Here is a 27,733-nt window from a genome sequence, read left to right on the forward strand (position 1 = left end):
AACAGTGGCGATATCTGGTGAACATCACACAAATACCACAACTTACCAAATCAATGATGTTAAAAGAAAAAGAATGTGCTGCCAAAATAAAAAAGAAAAAACTTCCACTTGTTCTAAATGACCCACCACAAGTAATAAAATACACTATGACTTCTAAAGGAGCTGAAAGAAGTAACTATTTATAAAACATAAGAAATATCAACAGCTCCTAATTTTTAGCTCGGTTTTCATTTGAATTTTATTTTAGGACCATGGTTTGCATGTTGCATTAGTTAGGACTAAAACGTGTAATTCAGACATTGAAATGCTGACTGAATTCATCCATGTTACTGCCTAAAGAGAGAAGTTTCATCATTCTTGTTAATGTTCCTTAACTCAGCAATGCACAGGAATGAATCATTTCGACCCAAGAATGCCAGTGACTTCAAACAGGGAGACTTTGAAAGAAACAAACAGCATGTTTCACTTGTGGATGCAGCAACTTGGACCCGTTATATTCAAATGCTAAAGCAATTAAATGTAAACCTGTGGCAGTGCCACCTACAAGCCTGGCATCAGATGGCAGCAGCTCTCTTATTATCCAAGCCAGACGTTTCTGTGTGTGTAATGAGAGCTTTGGTTTCTTATAATATTTATATTTCTCTTGAGCTTCTATAAAGTTTTAATTTCCCTTGAGGATGAATAAAGTATTGCCTATGTATCTACTTATTATATAGTGCCTTTAATGGCTATCTATCTATCTGTTATACAGTGCCTTTTATGGCTATCTATCTATCTATCTATCTATCTATCTATCTATCTATCTATCTATCTATCTATCTATCTATCTATCTATCTATCTATCATGTGTTTCATGGATATCTATCTATCTATCTATCTATCTATCTATCTATCTATCTATCTATCTATCTATCTATCTATCTATCTTATAGTATGTTTCATATCTATCTAGTCAGTCAGTCATTTTCCAACCCACTGAATCCTAACACAGGGTCACGGGGGTCTGCTGGAGCCAATCCCAGCCAGCACAGGGTGCAAGGCAGGAACAAATCCCTGGGCAGGGCACCAGCCCACCGCAGCATATCTATCTATCTATCTATCTATCTATCTATCTATCTATCTATCTATCTATCTATCTATCTATTATATAGTGCCTTTTATGGCTATCTATCTATCTATCTATCTATCTATCTATCTATCTATCTATCTATCTATCTATCTATCTATCTATCTATCTATCTATCTATTATATAGTGCCTTTTATGGCTATCTATCTATCTGTCTATCTATCTATCTATTACATTGTGCCTTTCATGGCTATCTATGAACTTTTCTGTGCCTTCTTTCACTCTAACCTCTGCATGAAACTCCTGCCTTCTGCCTCTGTCAGCTAATATGTTGCATACCCATGCTTCTCTTTCTGCCATCTCATGGGGATCTCCGGCATCTCAGTGTCCTTCCGCTGAGCCCTGCAACCCCTCACTCCTCAGTGTACTGAGGCGGCCCCTACTGGCTTCTGGTTGTGCTGCTCACCCTGGTTGTTCTTTTCTGATCCATCTGCCTGCTCACTCCACATTCTGTTTGAGCGGGAGACCTCAGCCATTCTCTTCGGATCCCTTTACAAAGTTCTGTTTTCAGTTTGACTTTAATTTCTTTTTTACTGTTGTCAAAAAAGCCAAATTAAATCCACCCGTGATTCAATGTTGTTTAACAATAAACTGTGAAAAGTGAGTGAGTGAGTACTTTTATAGGAACTGTAGTTGGCCTATCACTGCTCTTAGTTCATGTACCTGTACATCACGCTTATTAAATGGTTTCCGGTAAGCACAGAAGGCTGAAGGCATCTAGATATGGTGCCCTCAGGGTTTGATTTATTTTCTTGACACATGCTTCCATCAGGAAATGATGGCAATTGCTGATACCACCCTGGCCTGTTAAGAGGAAGTGCGCTGAAGAAGAATAAACTGAATCAAACTTGAAGTGCCTTAAGTGGTAGCATTATAAAAGTTATATAGTACAACTGTTGCTGTAGAATATAGCAATCTGACAAAAACCTCCATCAATCAGGCTTCTTTCTTTTTTTTCTGTACTGTAGGTCTATTGGAGCCCCCTTTTGTACCTGACCCCAAGATGGTGTATGCCAAGGACATTAGCGATGTTGGGGCTTTCAGCACGATAAAGGGTGTGGTGTTGGATGAGAAGGACAAGGAATTTTATGACGACTTCTCTTCGGGCAACATTCCAATCCCCTGGCAGGAAGAAATGATTGAGACTGGCGTGTTTGGGGAGCTCAACGTTTGGGGTGCCAAGGGCACCACGCCAAATGATCTGAACTATAACTATGTTCCAGAGAGCCCCAAATCAGGAGCGTGTGGCATTCTGTAAAGAATGTGGGAGTCCCTATGGCTACAAAGATGGCAGATGCCTTTGTTGTTATAAGTAGCAAACGGTTGCCTATCTTGAATGAAACAATATCCTCTATGCAGCAATTCTGAAAACATTTAGTATATGTAATTAAAAAGCTGAAAACACTGCTACAGTACATGCCAGAGGAGCCAAGTGTTGCAGCACAAGAAAACAAGCTCTGGTTAATTTTAGACGTAATGCTGATGTAATATCCAAAAAACAAAATTAGAAGTTTATGCTCCTGTTTAGATCATTACAACTGCTACTCTGGCCCCACACTATGTGGGCACTGTGGCACATTATTTGCATTTTAGCTGTTAAGGACTCCTTTTAAGCTGTCTTTTCCCTTTCTTCGATTTGAAAGGCAGCTTGTCCACCTGAGTTCATTTTCACCTTAAGCCAGTGTTACATTGTTGTGCGGTATGCCAGACTTGCCCACTGAGATCTTCTCACCAGACATTGTCAGTTTACACAACTTAAATTTGCTGAGCATGTCATTTTTACCCATTGCATGCTGACATTCCAGAACAGTTACATTTGCCCCTTTCTGTGACAGCCAATAAGATGGTGCCTGACGATACAGGTGCTGTACAAAGGGTTAAAAGGGTATAACGAGTTCATCCACAATCTGCCCCTTTGTTTTCTTTTTAATATTCTGATATGTTATTTAAAACATGAGACATTCATCAAACAAGCTTCTCTTCTGTTTGTGAGGTCCAAAACACCCGTGTTCCTCATCATGGCATTCAATGCATTGTAAAGAGCACTCATTGGTTGTCAGTCTGCATGCACACAATGCTTGCCTGTACAACTAAAAGCAAAATCAAACCTGTCTAGTTGAGGACTAGTTAAAGTGAGTTGCTGGATATGTCACACTAGGTGACTGTCCTTCACGGGAGTGCGTCACAGACTGCTGCTTAATCACTAAGATTATTTAGGCTATGACTGAAAATCGCTGAAAAAGTAATCTAATGTGACATGGCCTTTATACTTTGCTCAGGGTCGGTACTCTAATTTGGGTCTGTTTTTAAAGATAAGCTATATAAAAAACCTGTATATAGACAGCATATGAGCTTTTATGAAATATTTAGATAATATTACAATTAAAGGTTCACTTTGTAGGGATTAACGTGTTTATGACTACCTAAATACTGTAAGAACTGCACTCTTAGAAAATACCACATTATGGCATAAATGTATACAATTGAGTACGGTTACTTTTTGTTTAATTTGTACTGATGTATATAAACAATAAGAAATATTTACTTAATTAAATTAATTTACTCAATTAAATCCCTTAATTAAATCAACTGCTCACCTACCAGCGACTGGTGCAGTCTGATTTTACGCTTAAGAAGTCTACCACATCCTGGAACTGTGGGTTCTCATCGAGCGAATATCAACAGAGATTCTTTGCAGCCTTTGTTGATTTTCGTAAAGCGTTCAAATCAGTCGATCAAGCTGCCCTGTGAGACATCCTGAGACTATGCAGGATCCCACCAAAGTTGCTGGATATTATGGCTGGCCTGTACACTGGTACTGTGAGTGCTGTGCAAAGTGGAGGCAGAACCTCTGTGTTTTTCCCAGTTGATTCTGGAGTTTGTCATGGGTATGTTCTTGCTTCTACTCCTTGTTCAATGCTTGCATGGACTGAGTGTTGGGCAGGGTCATGAGGTTTAACAGCTGTGGGGCATCTGTTGGTGGAGAAAGGATCACTGATCTTGCCGACGATGTTGTGATCTTCACTGAGTCCATGGAAGCTCTGATTGGGGCTCTTGAGAGACTGAGTGAGGACTCTGAGTGTCTGGGCTTGCGAGTGTCCTGGATAAAAAACAAAGTCCAGGCCTTTAATGACCTCTTGGGCACAGCCTATGAAGTCAGTAGACAAATTGGGTGAGCATGGTGGGTCATGACGTCACTGGAAATGGGTGTGTGGTGCTTCCAATATCTTTGCAAAAGGACGAGGTCCAAGTCTTTAGAGTCCTGGTGCTTCCTGTTTTGCTATATGGTTGCGAGAAATGGGTGCTATCCAGTGACCTGAGACATAGACTGGTGTCCTTTGGTACTGTGTCTCTTTGGAGAATACTTGGGTACCGCTGGTTTGACTTTGTGTTGACTGAGCAGTTGCTCACAGAGTCCCAAACGAAGCACATTACCTGCATTGTGAGGGAGTGTCAGTTACAGCACTACAGCCATGTGGCGCGATTCCCTGAGGGTGATCCAGCTCATTGTTGAGGACCCAAGTGGCTGGACCAAGCCAAGAGGACACCCACGTCACACCTGGCTGCAGCAGATAGATGGCCATTTCTGTAGGGTAGGACTGGACAATGTGTGTGCCTGTGGGATTATCAGCCAGGATCCTGAGCTGTTTCATCGTGTGGTGGGTGCGGCAACATACTGTACCAGTGCACACTCCTCAACCTAACCTGACCAAAATATACAGTATACCAAATCTCAAATAACCTTGCAATGCCTGTGCCATTCACTAGTCATATCTGGGTTGTTAGTTGATACTGGTGGCACAAAACAGAACACTGATCATTTTGAAATGCTCTATCCAAGTATATAACATTTCCAAAATGGCATAGGTAAGTCCATCAATGTTTGTTTCCATTTCTGTTTTTAAGGTTCAGTCTTTAAAATATACCGAGATAAAAACACATGCCACCTGTCTCTTGAGATCCCAGCCTTTTCTATAGGGCTTTCTAATCGGCCCTGCCATTTTTAGCATTCTTCTGAAGGGTAGTTGGAATACAGTGGTCCTGATCTCCTTTATTCACTCTTTGGGCCCGGCTGATAGGGTAGGTGTGAGTTCCTGAAAATAAAATATGTAATGGTGTCATAAGTCACTCAGTAACCTCTGCTGGGTTTTGTAGCAATCGACAGATAGCTTGCAGTGGTTACCAGTACTGCTTCACAGATCTAATGTTACGGGATGAAAACCTGTGCCCAGTTATTGTCCCTGTAGAGTCTTCACATTCTGCTAATGTCAGTGTTGGCATTCCTCCCATATCCCCAATGACAAGCAGGTTACGTTAATACTTTTTTAAACTTAGTCTCGCACTCACCGTTCAGCACCTTGGGCAGCAAGGTTCCGTCAGATCCTCTTTGCAGATCACTCATTAGGTCTCTAGAAGGTGGCCTTGCTTCCTTTCCTAATTAATGACCTTCTAGTGTAACGCTGTTTTGGGGATCTGATGGTCAATTAGCCTGAGTACATGGCTGGTGAGAGAAATATTTTGGACATTAATGATGTCCAATAGCTTTGGTAAGTCGCTCCATCGAAGGATTTCTCTGATTGTGATGTGATCACAATAGGTGTTGCCAAGAAACTATCATAGGAAAAGATGACAGAATACATTGAGTCGTGAAGTGATGCTCTGTGGTGCCCTTGACATCTCACTAGCATAAATGGCTGTTGGCACTAAAATGCTATTGTAGTGGCAAATTTTGGCCGCTTGACTCATCAATGCTGTCGACTATACTCGACATAACTATTGAAACACTGCCATTGTATGGCCAATCTGCCGCCATGTGATCAGGGCCTCCACTTCTGGTGATAATGCTGCCTAAATAGGCCAACTTGGTCACCTCATGTGTTGTTCTATTTTTTAAAAGTGCTTTACTCGTCATCTGATAAGCACTGGCTGCATGGTAAGAAAGAGGCCTGACGAATGTGTCAGCTCATTGCAGAGGCTCACACACATACAGACACACACTCAGTCACATAATTCGGACTTGCCTGAATAATACCAGGCATTACCAAGGACAATATGCTTCTTGGCATAAATTGTGTGTCATTAACTGTCTGTATTTATATACACTGAAAAGCCACTTTATTAGGTCCAACTGTCCTTCCCAAGTCAATGACTGCTATCGTATGTGAGCAAAGCTGTTTAAAGTAGGCAGACTTGTTTCAAATTGGTGTGTATTTGTGTAATTCATAGGGAGAATCGCCGAAACTGAGGAGTTAAGGAACATCAGAACAACTGTGATAAAAACATGCCATTTAACCCATTATGCCTGTCCATCTTATTCACCTAAATTGTCTAATGTTCAAACTGTAGCAGCATGGCACATCACCAGATGTTAGTCAGAACAGTATAGCCTAGCAGACATTTAATACATAAAAGTGTCACTATTGTATTGATGAGCCACAACCCCAATACAATCAGTCAACTGACAGAAAAAAATGGCAGAATATCAGAATATATCATTAAAACCTACCTTGTCAGGAACAGAGAGCAACCAAACCAAACAAGTTCTTCTACTGTTAGCAGAAAACAGTAAGGTTGTGCTTTTAATAGTTTAAGGAATGCAAATACTAGATGTCTGGAAAGCCATTGCTTGGAGATGCTTCCCATCTCTTCCTCATTCACACTGATGGCAGAACTGAGATGTATAAAGAAATCCAGGGATCTACCCATCCAGACTATCAATAATGCAAGTTAGAGGGCACGCTGGAGTGGTGGGGAGTGTCTTTAAGTGGTCTCTTGGAAATGAGTAGAACAACTTTTGTGAGCCACTGCTGATCAGGTGTTTCCTTCGGTAGAGACTGGGTGACCATCACTGACTAGACTTTTTCACTTGGGAAAGCCTAGGAATGTTTCATGATGGTGACACTTTTATTTGGGGGACTCTTCATCACAAATTCCATTCCACTTGATCATCTGTTGAATAAAATAGAAAAAGCATTCACCACAAGGGAAATTGTAATAACGGGACACAATCAAGCTGGCACTTACTACATTTTTTAAATGCCTTGTTGAGCACATCCATGCCTGATGGATACTCAGAGACCAACTGTTAGGTAGACGGAGATCAGAATTTTGCTGCCCAGTGTTCTGAGATTCTGCTCAAATTCCACAGCTCATTTAGTAGCAACTAACTTTGCATTACAGCAGATATCACTAACAAATTTGGGATGGGCTTATAATCTTCCATCCACCTTAATAAAAGGATAAGTGTCTGTCTGGTTGATATGTCTATCATTCCAACAGAAGGCACATAACAACCATGTGTAGTAATAAAATGCATTGCATTTGCCACTCCAACGTCACAAACATTCAAGAATAAGCTGGTATTTTTCCAGCTGAAGTTATTTCTTCAGAAACATATGTATTTGCCACGCATAATTGTGTTCTAAAATTAAAACGTTTTCTATAAATGTTAAAAATTAAGGCCCATCCTGGCATTAAATATTGAACCCTATGGAGCATGGGGCATAAAGGCTTACCAAATACATGCATTTTTACATGCAATTCTTGAGCATTGATCTGTGTCTTGCGATTACTTACATATTGTAAAATTGCTTATACATGTCCTTTTTGAACAAATTACAATATTATGAGATTCAGCCACTTTAAAAGAAGACCAGCTACATGCTCTACCTCAACGTTTAACTTTTTCCACAATAACCTTACACCCCAAACAGGGAGCAGTTTCCTTTCAAAACACAAAATCATAGTAAACTTTTCATGCCACGTGGTTAGTTTTGTTTTGATTAACTTTGGTATTTTTTTAGTTTGATATAATTTATTAATCTCCAAGGGGAAATTGTCTTTTTGCATGACCTTCATCTATTAATGTGAGAACTCAAACAAGCAAATAGAAAACATATCCTTACCTTGAGAAAAATACTACCAAGACTATGATTAGTGATTATTTTGAGATCCCTTTTGTTGTCACAAATATCCATTGGAAATATAAAAGGTACGATCAGTGCCAGAGCTTGGTCCGCATTGCCGGCAGTAAGTCAAACCCGTTTCCAGTGAGAGTTGGACTCCGCCAGGGCTGCCCTTTGTCACCGATTCTGTTCATAACTTTTATGGACAGAATTTCTAGGCGCAGCCAGGGCATTGAGGGGGTCCAGTTTGGTGGGCTCAGGATTGGGTCACTGCTTTTTGCAGATGATGTTGTCCTGTTTGCTTCATCAGGCCGTGATCTTCAGCTCTCTCTGGATCGGTTCGCAGCCGAGTGTGAAGTGGCTGGGATGAGAATCAGCACCTCCAAATCCGAGACCATGGTCCTCAGCCGGAAAAGGGTGGAGTGCCCTCTCAGGGTTGGTAGTGAGATCCTGCCCCAAGTGGAGGAGTTCAAGTATCTCGGGGTCTTGTTCACGAGTGAGGGAAGAATGGAACGTGAGATCGACAGGCGGATCGGTGCGGCATCCGCAGTAATGCGGGCGCTGCATCGGTCTGTCGTGGTGAAAAAGGAGCTGAGCCGCAAGGCGAAGCTCTCAATTTACCAGTCGATCTGTGTTCCTACCCTCACCTATGGTCATGAGCTATGGGTAGTGACCGAAAGAACGAGATCGCAAATACAAGCGGCTGAAATGAGTTTCCTCCGCAGGGTGTCTGGGCTTTCCCTTAAAGATAGGGTGAGAAGCTCAGTCATCTGGGAGGGGCTCAGAGTAGAGCCACTACTCCTCCGCATCGAGAGGAGTCAGATGAGGTGGCTCGGGCATCTGATCAGGATGCCTCCTGGACGCCTCCCTGGTGAGGTGTTCCGGGCACGTCTAACCGGGAGGAGGCCCCGGGGAAGACCCAGGACACGCTGGAGGGACTATGTCTCTCGACTGGCCTGGGAACGCCTTGGGATTCTCCCGGAAGAGCTAGAAGAAGTGGCCGGGGAGAGGGAAGTCTGGGCATCTCTGCTCAAGCTGCTGCCCCCGTGACCCGACCTCGGATAAGCGGGAGACAATGGATGGATGGATGGAATATAAAAGGCATGGTTTCATTAATCGAAACTCAAAGAATACGTAATTGGTGAGTTTTTATTCTTTTATTTTACTTTGGAGCCTTGTGCTCCATAGGGTTCATTGTAAAACACTAAGACTGGATATGCATTTTTTTTTTTGTGTAAAATTTTGCCAAATCAATATGCGGACAACAATTTTGGATGATCCGCTGTGGCAACCCCGAACGGGAGCAGCCGAAAGAAGAAGAAGAATAGAAAACTTAACTTAGGAGCACAATTTCATGTGGCAAATACGTATACACCATCTTTATGAAGAAATAACTTTGACTTGAAAAATACCAAAATAACTTCTCATTTAACAAATCCCATACCAAATGCCATATAACAGAGACAAGCATTGCATTTGTCATTCCAGCAGATGGCGCATCAAAAACATTTGTAGTAATGAATTTTATTCTAGAAATGTGTATGATGCCTCATCTGTTGGAATGACAAATGTGGTTCATTTTATTCCTACATGCATTACAAAATACATTACAATGGATGGATGGTACACTGCAAATGTTAATGCTGAGGTCTACGTTGATTACACAGCCCGTCTTAAATGGGTAGCACAGCTAGTAGAATGATAAAAAAACATAGCTATACATTTGTTCAAATATTCTTAAATGTCAAGTTTATTATAAAACAATCTTTCTTTGCATGTTAAGTCTGTAAATGTGCTCACAGTGTGAGAGTTGTAAATATGGAGGTTGAAATACGATTTTGTGAAAAAATGGAAAATGACAGTATAAGCAACTATAGAAATACTGAAACTCTAGAGAAAGCTACACAATAAAGAGTTAAAGTAGCATTGACATCTATGGTTGTACAGTAACATCCTACTTGTACATTTCACTATTCATCTGTAATGTAAAGGAGCACACAGCTGTGATGTACACAGCGTAAAAGTAAAGGCATGATGCTTTAAAGGGAAGAGGAATATATTAAAATGAAACTATTGTAAAAAAATATAGTCACAAGTTTAAGTTGGGTTGATGCTGTTGCCCAAAGATGTAAATATATATTTAGCCAGTGGGGTATTTTGTGTCTAGGTCATGCTATAGGCAGCAGGATGTTAACTGGTTAATTTGTTTTTCTGCTCAATGGGGGCAATTTAATTGAATTTCTGTGTCCTTCACAAATTGGCTTGTGTAAGAAAACCTTCAAAAATAATAATAACACCTGTCACTGGTGACGACTTCTCCAGTTTGCCCAATCACTATGTGTGCTTGGGTTATTCAGGGGACCAGTCTTTGTGGCCACCAATCAGGATACAGAAGTGACCTCTGGCCACATGGGAAGTGCTGCCTGTACAGATATTGGTTCACTTTCTTGTCATACACTCAAGTACAGGGTGATGTTCACTGAATAACCCGAGTACATGAAATGTCTACTGGTCTGCAAACATGGATTTAATTGTAGTGCTACATTTATTAGCACAATATGAAATAAAACTTTTTAAGCCCTCTGAAACAGAATGATTGTTTTTTTTTTATGCTGTATGTAATTTGTTTCTTTACCACATTCCTTTAAGGGTTACATCAGTGATTTTCAACTTCAATCCTGAGGGACACCTCTGGCTACAAGTTTTTTGTTTAATAAGCTGCTCTTTCTTGTTCAGATAATCTGTGTTTTCCACTTCTACTTATCTTCTGCCTTTCAGTTTGCCTCTCACTATTCTTTCCATGCTGACCAATGTTTTAGATCATCACCCCACATTCTTCTTTGTCCCTGGTTCTGTCTGTTCGTCCTTCTGTCACCAATAGTGCCATTTTACTACTTGAGCCTCTCAACATGCGTCCCGCAAATCTCAAAATTCTATTCATCTTCTCCTCCACCAGACTCTATTCTACAACCATTCCCCTTCATCATTTGTCACATTCTCTGTTGTTTGGCCATGTTAAGGTCCTAGGGTGACCCTATTCCCCTTCTACACAGTAGACCCCCGCAAAGTTGCGGTTCAGAGTTCATGACCTCAGTCATTTGCGGATTTTTCTTTAGAACCTATCTAATAATTGTCCGCAAATATCCTCCACAATTTTTATGGCTTTAATCGTGATAATACTGTACTGTAGAGAGAACAGGAAGCAACTATAGAGGAAAACGTGGATTGGGGTGGTGAAAGTAGCCAATAGAATTTGAAACTGCAACTCCCAGCAGTCCGTGATTGGTCTTCTGCTGAGGGTGCAGGGGCTGTTGGGGTCAAAGGATGTCAGTGCGGCTTTTAAAAAGAGGACCGGTGACCAAAAGCAAAAAAAAAGTTTTTGTAATTTGTGTTTCAAGTTCCTGTCTCTCTGCCTGCCTTCTGTTGGGTTACCTGTACTTATTCGTTTTGTCCTGGATTGTTTCATAGTTGGCGTCCGGATTGTGTGCCGTTTGCCTGTGTACATGAGGACTATAAATGGATTCATGGCCATCCTGCAAAGAAAGGAGCGCTCCTGAACCCGTCTTCACCATTTCAGGAGCTATTGGTAGGATTATCTTTACATTCCCATTCAACGTGCGGATCTCTGGACTATCTATTTTCATCATTACATTTCATCCGTTGCCGTTTTTCATGATTTACTGTGTGTGTTTTCTTTGTGCTTTGTTGTATTTAATGTGTAATCACCGTAAGGGGAACGGGGGTGGTATAGTTGTTTTCATTACATTCTTTATTTGCTGTTTGATTACCGGTTTACTTTGTTTTTGTCTCTGTTTGTAAGTGCGTGCGGGTCGGGCCAAGGCTGGGTGCGTCCCTGGAATCTCCACCATAAAAATAAACTAGACCGTTACAGCGTTTTCATTTCTCCTTGCTGCTGATTGACTGTGTTGCATCTCCAGCTAAGTGTTCTTGTGTTTTCCGTTTTGCTCCTCTTAAACCTTAAACCGCCACAACTGGCTATAGTCGTTTCCCAGTGCCATTTGCGAGCACTCAGGAGCTGATCAGTCAGTGCCGTATATTCGTTGAGCTGCTAGCTCATGACCATTGCCAGCCCTTTGTGAGCAGGGGGGCTGAACACACCCCTACAAGACATGGACGTTCCTCAAAAAACCCATCTTAAAAATGCTGATAGACTACCTTCACATTGCTCCCTTGCTTGCTGGGCTTACTTGTGGCTGCTCTGTCACGTGATATGCTTCTTGCGCGATGCTACGCTTACTTAAAAGCCTGAACAGCACCTGTCCTTTTTGGCTGATTGCTTTGTTTCTCTCTCCTCCCCCAGATATCCTCTGCTCCTGATGTTTGTCTATTCTTTAATCGAGAACTAACTGCATACTGAGCTCGTTTCACTTCTGAAAGAGTCTTGTTTGTTTGAAGTGTTTGAATAAAGTTCCCGTCTCTACAATCTCCTGTGTTTCTGTGCAATTCTGTGACTCAAGCGTGACACCCTGCAGCCTCACTGTCTCTGGGATTGAGCCGCTGCACTAGACGAGCCTGCCAGCATCAGCGCTTACCTCTGTGTGCTTGTGAGCTGCTACTTCAAGCGCAGTTAGCTTAGTGATTTACTGAATTTCATTCATGGTGTCAATTGCACCTTGTACATATTGTTCTAGTAGTTTTTTAAATAATTTTTACAGTTCATTAGCAGTGTGTAAAATGATCAGTGTTGCAGTAATTGTGATGCTCTTTGCATGAAAAAAAATGTGTTCCATTAAAATTTCACTTTTTGTTTGTGAATTGTAACGTTTACTTAAATAGTGCAGCAAAAAAGTATTTGGTGTCCAGGGATGCATTAACCCCAAGTATGTGGCAGTTTAAGGGTTAAAGCCCCAAGATGCTACCGAAACGCCCCGCACCTTCTAAGGCTTCTGGCAATGAAAATGCATTTGCATGAATTATAGTATGTATAGCGGTAACATCGGTATTTTACATTCTAGCACTGCGGGAGACATAGCAGTACAGTATACAGGTTTACCTGTACATTCTTTATTTTTAGGTAATGTATTAAGCTGAGTTTGAAATTACAGTGTTTTGGGGCATATTTAGGATTTAGACTATAAAAATAGGCATTTATTTAACCACATCCAAAATTTGCAGTTTTTCACAATTTGCGGGTGCTCCAGGAACGTAACCCCTGTGAATTTTGGGGGTGTACTGTACTCTTTATTATGTACGCCTTAAACATATGCCTCAAATCCCATAGTTCTACCACACTTTCAGGTTTGACTGCCACTGTAGTTCAGTACCCACTGTCACGCACGCGCGTCTAGGGGGCCGCGGAAAGACCCGATAAGCAGCGTACAACAGTCTGCCAGGGGATGGAGACGGGGCACTAACCTTTCTTTTTCTTATTCCCGCAGAAAGCCTGACGCAGCACCACCGTAAACGCTCTCAAGATGCCATTTAATCCACCCGTAACCACATCCACATTTCCATCCCTTCCTCTGACCTGACCTGATGACATCACTACCCATAAAACACTTCGGTTCCTCCCAGCATTCCAGTCACCAGTTTCCGGTCCCACCTTATTTAAGTTCCCCTCTGCGAAGGGATGATTGTCTTTGGTTGGACGCATGTTTGCGAGAATAATTAATTTTGCTTACAGTTTTGACAGTATACGGGGCTGGAAACCCCAACCCTTTATGCGTGTCTTGTACTTATTTACACCACTCTTCCTTTTACATCTGTAGCCCCAGGCAATTATACAGAGAAATGCTACACATGCTGTGCATTATACCTAATGTTTTAATCTTCAAATACTATAGCTAAGGCCATAAACAAAAAGCAAATAGAATGTGGCTTTGCAAACCATACAACTTAATAGTGCTAGGTGTGTGGCTTCAAGTAGTGCATACACTTGTGTTACACTCAGTTCTCTTCTTAGTCAGTTCATTGTCTGCACAGGAACAAGCAGACATATGGCTGCCTAGCGAGACTTGGTCTTCTACTCCATGGATAGAAAAATGGAGAGAGACATAGACAGTTTCTTTGTTACCTCTTCCTTAATGTCCCTTCTGGACCAATAGGATAAGATGACACCCTACTTCAAACCAATCCTATTTAGCCACACACCAATCCTCAAGTCCCACCTATATTCTAGTCTGGGATTTCCCCCTGGAAGATGAAGGGGTGTCTTAAATTCTATCTATAGGGTGGTCCAGATCTAACTATGCAACTTTTAATGCAATGCAATGCAATAATTACATACTTAGATCTGGACCACCCTGTATCTATTTGTTCAATCCCAGGCTATATTGACCTGTAAATTTCAGCACACCTGTACTCCCTCAGGCTAGCTGACCAGTCAATTTTTTCTGGGATTGTATCCTTACTAGCTTTAACCTGCAGTAGGTTCTAAAGTATTATGTTTAGATATAAATAGTATTTTTACCATAATATTATTATACAATCCTTATGACATCTGTCCAGCTAATTTTCATCATCTTCCTGTAGCAACATATGTCAAAGCTTTTCAGCCTCTACTAGTTGCTTTCCCATATGTCCATGTACCTCTACCATAACCTAACACTGGGGAGATATAGAGTATGTTCTCAGTAATTTCTTTTTTAGATTAATTCTCAGACTCTTTCTGAGGAATAATTTGCAGTCCTAGAAGCTCTCCATTACTTTTCATCTGCATTAACAAATCTAATGGTTCTGTACTCCAGCTTTCATGATGCTCATTTTAATTTCTTTCTCTCCAGAGGACCACACAGACTCAACTAGAATCTCTGCATGTCTCTCCAACATTGCAACTTGGGTGAATACTCAACCTGGCAAACCTGTTATTTCAACTCATTCACCTATTCAGCACCCCATCTTTTTTCAGCTTGACTCATTATCGCTGACACCCAACCCAAGTCAGTATGCAACTGCAGGGTGCTGATCGATGTCCAGCTGTCTTTCATTGACCATGATTGATCTTACAAATTCACTCTATACAATATCTGCAAGATCTGATGAAGCATGCAATACAACTCCTGATCCTGGCTTTGATCATGTCACATTTGGACTACTGTGACTCTCTACTGGCAGGAGTACCAGCATGTGTCACGAAGCTGATGCAGATGATTCAAAATACAGCAGCATGTTTGGTGTTGCTCAACCAGCTCAGGATGGCACATCACTACTCTTTTCAGATCACTACAATTAGCTCCCTATAGCATTTATTATGGTAAAATCCTTGATGACTGCCTAAAGAGTAGTCAGTGGGTCAGTACCTATGCATACGGAAATGATTGTGAAGTGCTATTTTCCTTCTCGCCTACTCATGTCTTCTGATGAACCACATCTGATGATGATACAGTACCTATGCGTGGCATCAAATATCAATAGAAGTCCTTTCATGTGTAGCTTCTGGATGGTGGAATGAGCTGCCCATCTCAACTTGAACTTTTGGCTCCCTCAATGTGTTTGAGAAGCATTTGAAGACTCTTTTGTTTGGCTGTTTGGTTTTTGAAACCAAGAAAGTGTAACTCGTTTGAATTTTGTTCTGAGCTCTTTACTTGTGTTGATCAATTTTGTAACCTTGTCCTGTAACACTTGTTCCTAGTTGATGACCTTCCACTTTTAATATTTATCTGTGATGTTCCCTTCTTGCTAATCACCATTATTTTAGTCTTCTTTACATTCCTTTCCATGTCATAATCCCTGCATGATTTGTAGATCCCTTCTACTATCTTTTGCAAAACGTCCACTCTTGATGCCAATATTATGGTATCATCTGCATGAAGTACTGTATATTTGTAATTTCTTCTCCAAGTATCTTTATCTTCTCTTTATCTTCTAAGGCTTCTTTTATCAGTAATTAACTATAATCATTAAATAGCATGGGTGAAATTATGCATCCTTGCCTAACTCCTCACTTAATATTAACTTCCTTCAGTGGCTTGTGTCCCCACTGTCATAACTTGGCATCCGTAGGGACCCCACCAGACTTGCTCCATTCTTGCACTGTTGTCATTTGGTAACATTGGGACCTCGCGGAGCAGTTGGCCACTCCTGCTGCACTTCGTTGCACAGCAAGAGTGATCCTACCCCTGAGCACCACTGCCCCAAACAGGGCTTCTTCCTCCACCGACTTCTTTCTGCCACACTGGCTCTGCCTCGACCCTGACATCTGCTTTTACTATCTGCTTCTTCTTTGTTTTTACCACCAGTATGCAGTAAAAAATTCAGATGCATAAAACTGTGTGTAAGCAAAGTTCCATGAACCTTTCCTTTATAAATCCCAATCAACGTGAATTTTACGTACATGCACAAGCCTATAGCCCCACTCCGACTACTCCCAGAATTTTACCTATTTGAACATGCAAATCAATATAAATAGCCCCTTCCACTCGGAGCTTTGTTAAAAGACAATGGCAAAAGCACATGTAAAAAAGAAAAGCAAAGTGGAGGTCCTGCTCAGTGAAATTTAGGCGAGGAAAAATGTACTATTTGGTGGCTTAAGCAGTGGTATAAGTAACAAAAGAAAATTGATGGAGTGGCACAGCGTGGTGGAGGCACTCAAAAGTTCAATTTCAAAAAGTAGCACAGGGGTAATATTAAATGTCTTATCATACTGAGAAACCAGCCACCACACACAACACAATTTTGAAGTTTGTTCCCAACACTACTATTTCTCAGAATGAATGAACCATGAGTTGAACCAGGCCACCTTGCTACAACACTAATGAGAGGCATTTTTGCATTACAGATAATTTGTACATTAATAGAGTGTAAATGCTTAAGCAAATTCGTTCTCTGAAGGCACCTTTATAGCAATCTTTCTATTTCCAGTACAAATTGGATACAATTTTTTTTCCTCGTGTCTCGGTATACGTGTTTTGTCTAGTACTGATACATAGGTCTTCTGAGATTGCACCACTTTCATATATCTATCAATCTCGTTATACTTCACACTCCCTCTTCCCTTTCACTTGTAGAAATTCTACTGGTATCCCATTATCTTCTGAGTTTTATTCTTCTGCAATTTTCTGAATGACTTCTTTACTTCCTCATCTATTCTCTTGATCTTTTCCTCAACTATAATGTGGGGCAGATCTTGTCTTTCATCATTATACAGTGGAACCTTGGTTAAAGAACGCACTACTTAACGAACAAATTGGTTAACAAACTTTTATTTTGAACAATTTTTGTCTTGGTTAACGACCGAAATTTGGATAACAAACGCAAGCACAGACCGTTTTTTGTGCGTTCGTGCTCATTTGTGCTTTGACGCGCTTGCTGTAAACATTGCTTTTCTGAGTGTTGTGTTCACTAACGTTACTTTTTTGTTATTTTTTCAGTTTTGATGTTATTTTTTATGTACATATTTACTTGTTATGGCACCTAAGAAAGAGAAACGTGTTAGTGATAGTGGCAGTAGGAAACGTGTTAGTGTAGCATTAAAGAAAGAAATTATAGCAAAACACGAGAATGGCATTCATGTTTCCGACATTGCAAAGGAATACAATATGCTGAAATCGACTGTCTTTACAATTCTAAAGAACAAAGAGGCATTTAAGGCGGCTGAAGTGGCTAAAGGAGTGACTGTGTTAACGAAACAAAGGTCTAAAGTGCTAGAAGAAATGGAAAAACTGCTGTTAATTTGGATAAATGAAAAGCAGCTGGCTGGAGACAGTGCTAGAGAAGCAATAATTTGTGAAAAGGCTAAGCAGTTACACAGTGATTTGTTGACCAAAACACCCAGTGCAAGTGCCGATGAGCGAGACTTTAAAGCGAGTAGAGGGTGGTTTGATAATTTTCGCTGGCAAAGTGAAATTCATAGTGTTATAAGGCACAGGGAGGCTGCAAGTTCAGATGAAACAACAGCAAAAGCCTTTGTGGATGAATTCGCGGAGTTTGTTGAAAGTGAAGGCTACGTCTCGCATCAACTGTTTAATTGTGACGAGACAGGGTTATTCTGTAAAAAAATGCCCAGAAGAACCTACATCACCCAAGAGGAGAAGGCACTACCCGGACACAAGCCTATGAAAGACAGGCTTAAACTTTTATTTTGTGCTAATGCAAGGAAGAGGAGGTTAGGGAGGAAATCACTAGTGCTCAGATAAAGGAAATTTGCAAAAAGTGGAATGATGTGCAGGAATTTATTGAGTAGCACCACCCTAACAAAGTTGTGGCTAATAGAGCAATTAACATAATGAATGACAATGCAATATCGCATTTTAGGAAAATTCTGCAGCAAAGAAAAAGACAAATCTTATTTGAACGCTTTCTTGTGCCCAAAGAAAAGGAATTGCAATGTGAAAAACCCCCAAATCAGTGTTACCCGATGTTTTATGGAGGGGGATTCCCCTTCAAAACAGTAGCTTCCTTCCCCTCTTCCTCCGCCATCCACCTATGCCACCAACTACAACAAACAAGGTAAATACAGTGCTGTTTTACGTAATTTCATTTATTTGTTTGTACTAATGATATATACATTTTTTGTATATTTTTCATCACAGAAAAACCCTTAAAAAATAAAATTACAAAATTTCTGAGGCTGGAACGGATTAATTGTATTTACATTAATTTCAATGGGAAAAACTGCTTTGGTTAGCAAACGTTTTGGTTAGCAAACAGGGTCGCGGAACAGATTAAGTTTGTTAACCGAGGTTCCACTGTACTTCTGTTTCCCACTATATTTTACCCACCCCTTCCTCATTTGTTACCAGTGTACCATCTTCTCCTCTTTAGTCCTGATTGTACTCTATGTTTTCTTGATCTCACCTCCATCAGTTTTCTATAAAAGGTTGGGCAGTGATTACTGTCAAGTTCCTGCAACTCCACTCATTTCCTTTTATACAAATCCTCTTTAGCTTTTCTACACTTTCTCTGAATTTCTCTGCTAAACTTTTTATACTTATATTTTTACTTGACTTCTTCATCCTTTCCTCCACATAATTCCTTTGCTGCTTCAAGTATATGTTTCTTTATGTCCTTTCACATTTCTTCTGGATGTTCTTTCTTTTCCTTATTTCCCCTCTTAAAGTGGAAGCGCTCCTCAAATCTTTTCACTTCTTTAGGGTCCTCTAGCTTATTTACATCCCAGAACTTTCTTGAGCACTATCTAATCAACTTTTTGAGAGCTGCTCTGGTGTTCATGAAGGCTGGATTTTGGTCTGATCCACAATCTGTGACAGGTGTTACTTTTGGGTCTCTTACACTATCCCTGAATCTTTCATTTACCAACAGAAAATCTGGTTTACTATTATCTGGTGATATCCATGTAAGTTTTCTACTCTCTTTCTGCTGGTACTGTTTATTTGTAACTACCATGTGATACTTCTTGCAAAACTCTACCAGCTATTCTCTGTTTCCAATTCTACTGCCTAATCCAAACGGTCAAATTGACCCTTCCATTTCCTACATTGCTGTTAAAATCTCCCATATTTGTCAACGTATCAATAAACTTCTTATTTGCTCAAATTACCTTTTCTAGTTCTTCATAGAAGTAATATTTCCCCTCTTTATTTTCTGCTTCACTTGGGCCATAAATTTGGATCATTACTGCATCATGGATCTTTCCCTTTAGCTTAATGACTATTATCTTTCATGAATAGGTGTCGTAGTAGGTGGTAGGCCAAACTTCATAGCTTTTTGATTTAAAATGTAAGCCACTCCTTTCCTACACCCCTGTCCTCCAGAACAGATCATCTTACATTTACCTTCTGATATTGAAACTGATTTTAAAAATAATCCCTCTTTTTCCAACGTGTTTCTGCTCTCCCCATAATGTCCTTTTATATTCTCCATATCTTGTACGACACAAGCCAACATCCCTAGTGCTAGTAAGCCTCTCACATTCCATGGGGAAACATTCTGTCAGATACGTTTAATTACAGCATTCCAACTTATCTTCTTAGGTTCTCCCCATTTTTCTCTCCAGTTTTCTATTCTATTTTATGTGACATTGGATTCGTTGAAGTGCTGGTATTTTGTGAGTCTTGTATCTGCCGTTGTCTAGGGGATTTCCCAGAGTTTCCTAGGAGTGCATGGCACCTGATGTCATCAGCAAAACCAGTTAAAGGGTCACCAAAGGTGCTTCTTTCTCCCTTTGGAGTCTGGATTTATTTAACATTTGGTGTGTGATCTTCTGTATGTTTCCCTTAACTTTTTTTCCTGGTTCATTTAAAAAATCTTTTTTCTCTCCTTGGTATCAACCCTCATATATATTTTTGACAGCACTTCATCTCCTGATCTTTAATTAAATATGTTCTCTGGCTTCTGCTGCGTCAGAACAGCAGCATGGTTTCCTGAAGGATATCTCTGTATTTTGTCCTTTTCAACTTTCCCCCATCCTTCTCTAGTCTCCGAATTCCCAGGTGCCACCACCATGCTTCACCACTGGAATGGTATTGTGCAGTTGATAGGCAGTGCATGGTTTCCTTCAGAGTGACACTTAGAATTGATGCCCAACAGTGCAATCTAGGTTTCAACAATCTGAGAGAGTCCTTTTGCACTTTGTCACGCCTGTCTAAGAAAGTGTTTTATAAATAAATTTTACTTACTTACGTTTAGGTGCCTTTCTTGAAACTCTAGACTTCCATGTTTTCTTTACTGAGTGCAGGCTTTTGTCTGGGAGCCACATTTTAAGTGTCACCGCAAAGGGTCTGAATACTTGCGTCAATGGGATATTTCACTTTTTTATGTTTTTATTGAACTTGCAAAAAATCCTAAAATCCCGTTTTCGCCTTCTCATTCCGAGTGTTGCAGATATGGAGAAATGAACTGAAATGACTTTAGCAAAACGCAGCAACACTGCAAAATGGGAAAAAAGGGGCATAAATGCTTTCTCAATCCACTGTAGGTATGTACCATGTTAGTTTGATTGATCGCTCTGAATGGCCCAGGGTGAGTGAGTCTGAGTGTGTGCAATGGCTGCTGCCTTGTGACCCTGCACTGAAATAAGTGCATTTGGAAAAAGGAATGAATAAAACAAGAGATTTGGTCTAAATAAAGAAAATCAAATAGAAGGATATTTCAAGGGAAAACACAAAGTAGTAAAACAAAATAAGGTGACAGATAAAGTGGGGCAGCATGGGCGCAGTAAGAAGACCTGGGTTTGCATCTCCACATGCTCCCTGAGTGGAGCTTGCCTGTTCTTCACATGTCCAAATGAGTCCCTTCTGGGTTCCTTCCACAGCCCATCAGACATGCAAGTTTTGTAGATTGACATGCTAAATGGCCTGTGTGCATGTGTTTCGACCTGTGATGGACAGGCATCCTTTCCAAGCGATTGTTCCTGCCTTGTGCCTGATAATTGCTGGGGTAAGATCCAGCTGCCCCAGAACGCTACCCCTGGATAAGGGATAAGAAAATGGATGGATAAAGCCTGGCCTTCTTACAAAGCCAACCAGCTGTGTTTGTGATGAATTACTACCAGTGGTGGCTCCCTCCAAAATAAACTGCTCAAGTGTCACAGAACTCTGAAAAACTTCCCTCTCATCTCTCTCTGGTCATACCTTGTGCAAGCCATGACACCTTGATATACTTGAAAGCGATACACATTTCACAGTCATATAAAAAGTTTGGAAACCCCTCTCAGCCTGCATAATAATTGACTCTACTTTCAACAAAAGGTAACAGTGGTATGTCTTTCATTTCCTAGGAACATCTGAGTACTGGGGTGTTCTTCCGAACAAAGATTTTTAGTGAAGCAGTATTTTGTTGTATGAAATTAAATCAAATGTGAAAAACTGGCTATGCAAAAATTTGGGTCCCCTTATAATTTTGCTGATTTGAATGCATGTAACTGCTCAATGCTGATTACTTGCAACAACCAAATTGGTTGGATTAGCTTGTTAAGCCTTAAACTTCATAGACAGGTGTGTCCAATCATGAGAAAAGGTATTTAAGGTGGTCAACTGCAAGTTGTGCTTCCCTTTGATCTCCTCTGAAGAGTGACAGCATGGGATCCCCAAAGCAACTCTGAAATGATCTGAAAACAAAGATTGTTCAGTATCATGGTTTAGGGGAAGGCTACAAAAAGCTATCTCAGAGGTTTAAACTGTTAGTTTCAACTGTAAGGAATGAAATCAGGAAATGGAAGGCCACAGGCACAGTTGCTGTTAAACCCAGCAGGTCTGGCAGGCCAAGAAAAATACAGGAGCGGCATATGCGCAGGATTGTGAGAATGGTTAACAGACAACCCACAGATCACCTCCAAAGACCTGCAAGAACATCTTGCTGCAGATGGTGTATCTGTACATCAGTCTACAATTTAGCGCAATTTGCAGAAAGAACATCTGTATGGCAGGGTGATGAAAAAGAAGCCCTTTTTGCACTCACGCCACAGAGTCATTTGTTGTATGCAAATACTCATTTAGACAAGCCAGATTCATTTTGGGAACAAAGTGCTTAGGACTGATCAGACAAAAACTGAGTTATTTTGGTCATAACAAAAAGCGCTTTGCATGGCAGAAGAAGAAAACACCGCAATCCAAGAAAAACACCTGCTACCTACTGTCAAATTTGGTAGAGGTTCCATCATGCTGTGGGGCTGTGTGGCTAGTTCAGGGACTGGGGCCCTTGTTAAAGTCGAGGTCGGGTGAATTCAACCCAACATCAATAAATTCTCAGTATAATGTTCAAGCATCAGTCACAAAGTTGAAGTTACGCAGGGGTTGGATATTCCACAAGACAATGACCCAAAACACAGTTCGAAATCTATAAAGGCATCATGGAGAGGGAGAAGTACAATGTTCTGGAATGGCCGTCACAGTCCCCTGACTTGAATATCATTGACAATCTATGAAATGATTTGAAGCAGGCTGTCCTTGCTCTGCAGCCATCAAATTTAAGTGAACTAGAGAGAGATTTTGTATGAAAGAATGGTCAAAAATACCTCCATCCAGAATCCAGACACTCATCAAAGGCTATAGGAGGCGTCTAGAGGCTATTATATTTGCAAAAGGAGGCTCAACTAAGTATGGATGTAATATCTCTGTTGGGGTGCCTAAATTTACACACCTGTCTAATTTTGTTATGATGCAAATTGCAAATTTTCTGTTAATCCAATAAACTTAATGTCACTGCTGAAATACTACTGTTTCCATAAGGCATGTCATAATATTAAAAGGAAGTTGCTACTTTGAAAGCTCAGCTGATGATAAACAAAAATCCAAAGAATTAAGAGGGGTTCCCAAACTTTTTCATATGACTGTAACTGAACCCAAAAGATCAGTTCTGGGCACACCACCAGAATCAGTTTTACAGTCAGTGAGGTGTCTATACAGTCTTTGATTTGGGACTGCCATACACTACCAGTCAACACCTCAGGTATTTCAGGTTTAATGGAAATAAAAACTACATCAAAGAATCATTAAGTATACAAGACCGTATTCACATTTCTGATTCTTCAAAGTAGCCCACCTTTTGCTAATATAACAGCCAAGCACACCCACAGCATTCTTTCTATGAAGGAAATCAAATATTGGTCAGAAACAACTGTGGTGGGTGGCCGGCTAAATATTCCGGCCCTCACCCCCAGGCCACCAGGTGGAGCTCTCCCAACAGCATGGACGTTCCCCGAATTCCAGCAGGGCCTCATGGACTTTGTAGTTTATATGCACAGCCCTGCTGGATACCATGGGGACCACCAGGTGTCGCTGTGGGGAGGCTGCCGGACTCTTACTTGCCCTATAACCCGGAGGTGCATCATGATCACATTACAAGAGGAAACGACGTGCTTCCGGGTTGAAGAAAGGAGCTTTTTATCCGACCCGGAAGTGTTCATGATCACATGGACAGAAGGGAGAAACACTTCCGAGTCATGGACTATATAAAGGACTCTGGGAAACCAGTACACTGAGCTGAGCTGGGAGGAAGGGTGGCAAAGTGTCTGGGAGTGTGGAGGATTAATTAGTGTATTGTTTATTGATTTATGAATATTGTGGAGTGGAGGGTGCTTTGTGCATATTTTTTGTCTAAATAAAAGTAATATTTGGACTTTTACCTGGTGTCTGGAGTAGAGTCAGAGGGTTCAAGAGGACGATAAGGGACTCAGTCTGCAACACAACTTCTCGACACTGTTACAAATGTTCCCACAATATGCTGCACTTGGAAGTTGCTTTCTTTTCACCCTTTTGACCAGTTCATGTCAAACTAACTTAATGGGGTTTAAGTTTGGAGACTGTCCTGCCCATTCCATGTTTTGGAGTGTACCTTCTTGTTCTTTTCATTTAACATAGTTCTGACATAGCCTGAAGGTATGTTTTAGGTCTTTGTCTTGCTGTAGGGTGAACCACTGACCTACTAGATGCAGACCTGAAGGAATTGTGTGGTGCTTAAAAAAAGGTTGTGGTAACCTTTTTGACTCAGAATGCCAGTCATTCTGTGCAAGTCACCAACTCTGCCTCCAGCAAAAGAATCCTAGACCATCACACTTCCTCCACCATGTTTATGGCAGTTGGTGTCACACACTGAGGAACCATGCTTTCACCAACTCTACAGCATCCAAATACCTTCTGTGATGAACAAAAGACTTCAAATTTTGATTCATCTGTCCCGAAGTCTGGAGCAGTCCATAGCCATTATTTCAAGGTCCTATTTTGTCTTTTAAGGAATGGCTTTTTTTTACTGCCACTCGCTCTGTCAAACCTGAAGCAAAAAGTCTCCTCTTCATAGTAGAAACTGAGATTTGCTTTTTATGAACTGCACTCTTAAACTATGCTTGAAGTTATTGTGCTATGAGGTGCCTATCACACAAGCTGTTGACCCTCAGTAACTTGTCTTCTGATTGGCTCATGACTTTGGGTCTGCCAGATCTCTTCCTATAAGAGTTTCTTCCAGTTTCCAATTGCCTTTGGATTGTGTAGGGCACTATTGTACTCTCTGACGCTTTGATTTTTTTTGCAATTTCTCTAAATGAAAAGGCCTACATGTCCAAGGGTAACAATGCTCTGTCTCAATTCATCTGTTAATTGCCATTTTCTTGCCATTATCACTGGAATATTCTCCAAGCAGTACTTCAGAGGGTGTCAGAGGGATGCACAAACCAGTGTGTTTCTTCGTGCCGGTCCCAAGCCCGGATAAATGGGGAGGGTTATGTCAGGAAGGGCATCTGGTGTAAAATTTTGCCAAATCAATATGCAGACAACAATACAAATTTCCATACCGGATCGGTTAAGCCCCGGGTTAACAACGACCGCCACCAGTACGCGGAAATTGGTCTACTGGTGGCCGAAGACGAAGAAGGAGAAGAAGAGGGGGGTGACATGTCTGGAGGCAGGAGGAGAGGAGGAAAGTAAAGAGAGTGGAACTGACGGTAGGAACTTTGAACGTTGGCAGTATAACTGGTGAAGGGAGAGAGTTAGCAGATATGATGGAGAGAAGGAAGGTTGATATATTTATTGTGCGTGCAAGAAACTAAATGGAAGGGAAGTAAGGTCAGGTGGATCGGAGGTGGATTCAAATTGTTCTATCGTGGTGTGGAAAGGAGGAGAAATGGGGTGGGAGTTATTCTGAAGGAACAGTATGTCAAGAGTGTTTTGGAGGTGAAAAGAGTGTCAGGCAGAGTAATGATTATGAAGCTGGAAATTGGAGGTGTGATGATGAATGTTAGTGCATATGCACCGCAAGTTGGTTGTGCAATGGATGAGAAAGAAGATTTTTGGAGTGAGTTGGATGAAGTGATGAACAGTGTACACAAGGGACAGAAAGTGGTGATTGGAGCGGATTTCAATGGGCATGCTGGTGAAGGGAACAGAGGAGATGAGGAGGTGATGGGTGGGTATGGTGTCAAGGAGAGGAATGAAGAAGGTCAGAGGATAGTGGATTTTGCCAAAAGGATGGACATGGCTGTGGTGAATACATATTTTAAGAAGAGGGAGGAACATAGGGTTACGTACAAGAGTGGAGGAAGATGCACACAGGTAGATTACATCCTATGCAAAAGAGTTGATCTGAAGGAGATTGAAGACTGCAAAGTGGTGGCAGGGGAAAGTGTAGTTAAGCAGCATAGGATGGTGGTCTGTAGGATGACGTTGAAGATCAAGAAGAGGAAGAGAGTGAGGGTAAAGCCAAGGATCAAATGGTGGAAGTTGAAAAAGGAAGACTGCAAGGTTGAGTTTAGGGAGGAGGTGAGACAGGCACTGGGTGACAGTGAAGAGTTACCAGACAGCTGGGAAACTACAGCAAATTAGGTAAGGGTGACACCAAGAAGGTTGCTTGGTGTGACATCTGGAAAGAGGAAGGAGGAAATACTGGACAGTATACAGAGGAAAAGGATGGCAAAGAAGAAGTGGGATAGTCAGAGAGATGCAGAAAGTAGACAAGAGTACAAGGAGATAAGGCACAAGGTGAACAGAGAGGTGGTAAAGGCTAAATAAAAGGCATATGATGAGTTGTATGAGAGGTTGGACACTAAGGAGGGAGAAAAGGACCTGTACCGATTGGCTAGACAGAGGGACCGAGCTGGGAAAGATGTGTAGCAGGTTAAGGTGATAAAGGATAAAGATGGAAACGTACTCACAAGCAAGGAGAGTGTGTTGAGCAGATGGAAAGAGTACTTTGAGAGGCTGATGAATGAAGTGAACGAGAGAGAGAAGACGTTGGATGATGTGAATCAGGAAGTGCAACGGATTAACAAGGAGGAAGTAAGAACAACTATGAAGAGGATGAAAAATGGAAAGGCCATTGGTCCAGATGACATACCTATGGAAGCATGGAGGTGTTTAGGAGAGATGACAGTGCAGTTTTTAACCAGATTGTTTAATGGAATCTTGGAAAGTGAAAAGATGCCTGAGGAGTGGAGAAGAAGTGTACTGGTGTCGATATTTAAGAATAAGGGGGATGTGCAGGACTGCAGTAACTACAGTGGAATAAAATTGATGAGCCACAGCATGAAGCTATGGGGAAGAGTAGTGGAAGCTAGGTTAAGAAGTGAGGTGATTAGTGAGCAGCAGTATGGTTTCATGCCAAGAAAGAGCATCACAGATGCAATGTTTGCTCTGAGGATGTTGATGGAGAAGTTTAGAGAAGGCCAAAAGGAGTTGCATTGCGTCTTTGTGGACCTGAAGAAAGCATATGACAGAGTGCCTCGAGATTAGACAGGAGTCCCTGTGGACTATGATGTTTGCTGATGACCTTGTGATCTGTAGCGATAGTAGGGAGCAGGTTGAGGAGACCCTGGAGAGATGGAGATATGCTCTAGAGAGGAGAGGAATGAAGGTCAGTAGGAACAAGACAGAATACATGTGTGTAAGTGAGAGGGAGGTCAGTGAGAATGAGAATGGTGAGGATGCAGGGAGTAGAGTTGGCGAAGTTGGATGAGTTTAAATACTTGGGATCAACAGTACAGAGTAATGGGGATTTTGGAAGAGAGGTGAAAAAGAGAGTACAGGCAGGGTGGAATGGGTGGAGAAGAGTGTCAGGAGTAATTTGTGACAGACGGGTATCAGCAAGAGTGAAAGGGAAGGTCTACAGGACAGTAGTGAGACCAGCTATGTTATATGAGTTGGAGACGGTGGCACTGACCAGAAAGCAGGAGACAGAGCTGGAGGTAGCAGAGTTAAAGATGCTAAGATTTGCACTGGATGTGACGAGGATGGAAAAAATTAGAAATGAGTACATTAGATGGTCAGCTCAAGTTGGACGGTTGGGAGACAAAGTCAGAGAGGCGAGATTGCGCTGGTTTGGACATGTGCAGAGGAGAGATACTGGGTATATTGGGAG

The 27,733-nt window shown here is 41.3% G+C and overlaps 1 protein-coding gene across 1 annotated transcript in view; it reads left to right on the forward strand.

Annotated features, from left to right (window-relative positions):
• grk1b (G protein-coupled receptor kinase 1 b) overlaps positions 1–3,312 on the forward strand; it is a 107,558-nt gene extending 104,246 nt beyond the window's left edge. The window contains exon 8 of the mRNA XM_028799053.2: positions 2,096–3,312. Within this exon, the coding sequence (XP_028654886.1) occupies positions 2,096–2,385 (290 nt within the window). The 3' untranslated portion in view covers positions 2,386–3,312. The remainder of the gene's footprint in view (positions 1–2,095) is intronic.
• The last annotated feature ends 24,421 nt before the right edge of the window (positions 3,313–27,733 follow it).

The sequence above is a fragment of the Erpetoichthys calabaricus genome, chromosome 3 (assembly GCF_900747795.2).
Source record: "Erpetoichthys calabaricus chromosome 3, fErpCal1.3, whole genome shotgun sequence".
In the NCBI taxonomy this organism is placed as follows: Eukaryota; Metazoa; Chordata; class Cladistia; order Polypteriformes; family Polypteridae; genus Erpetoichthys; species Erpetoichthys calabaricus.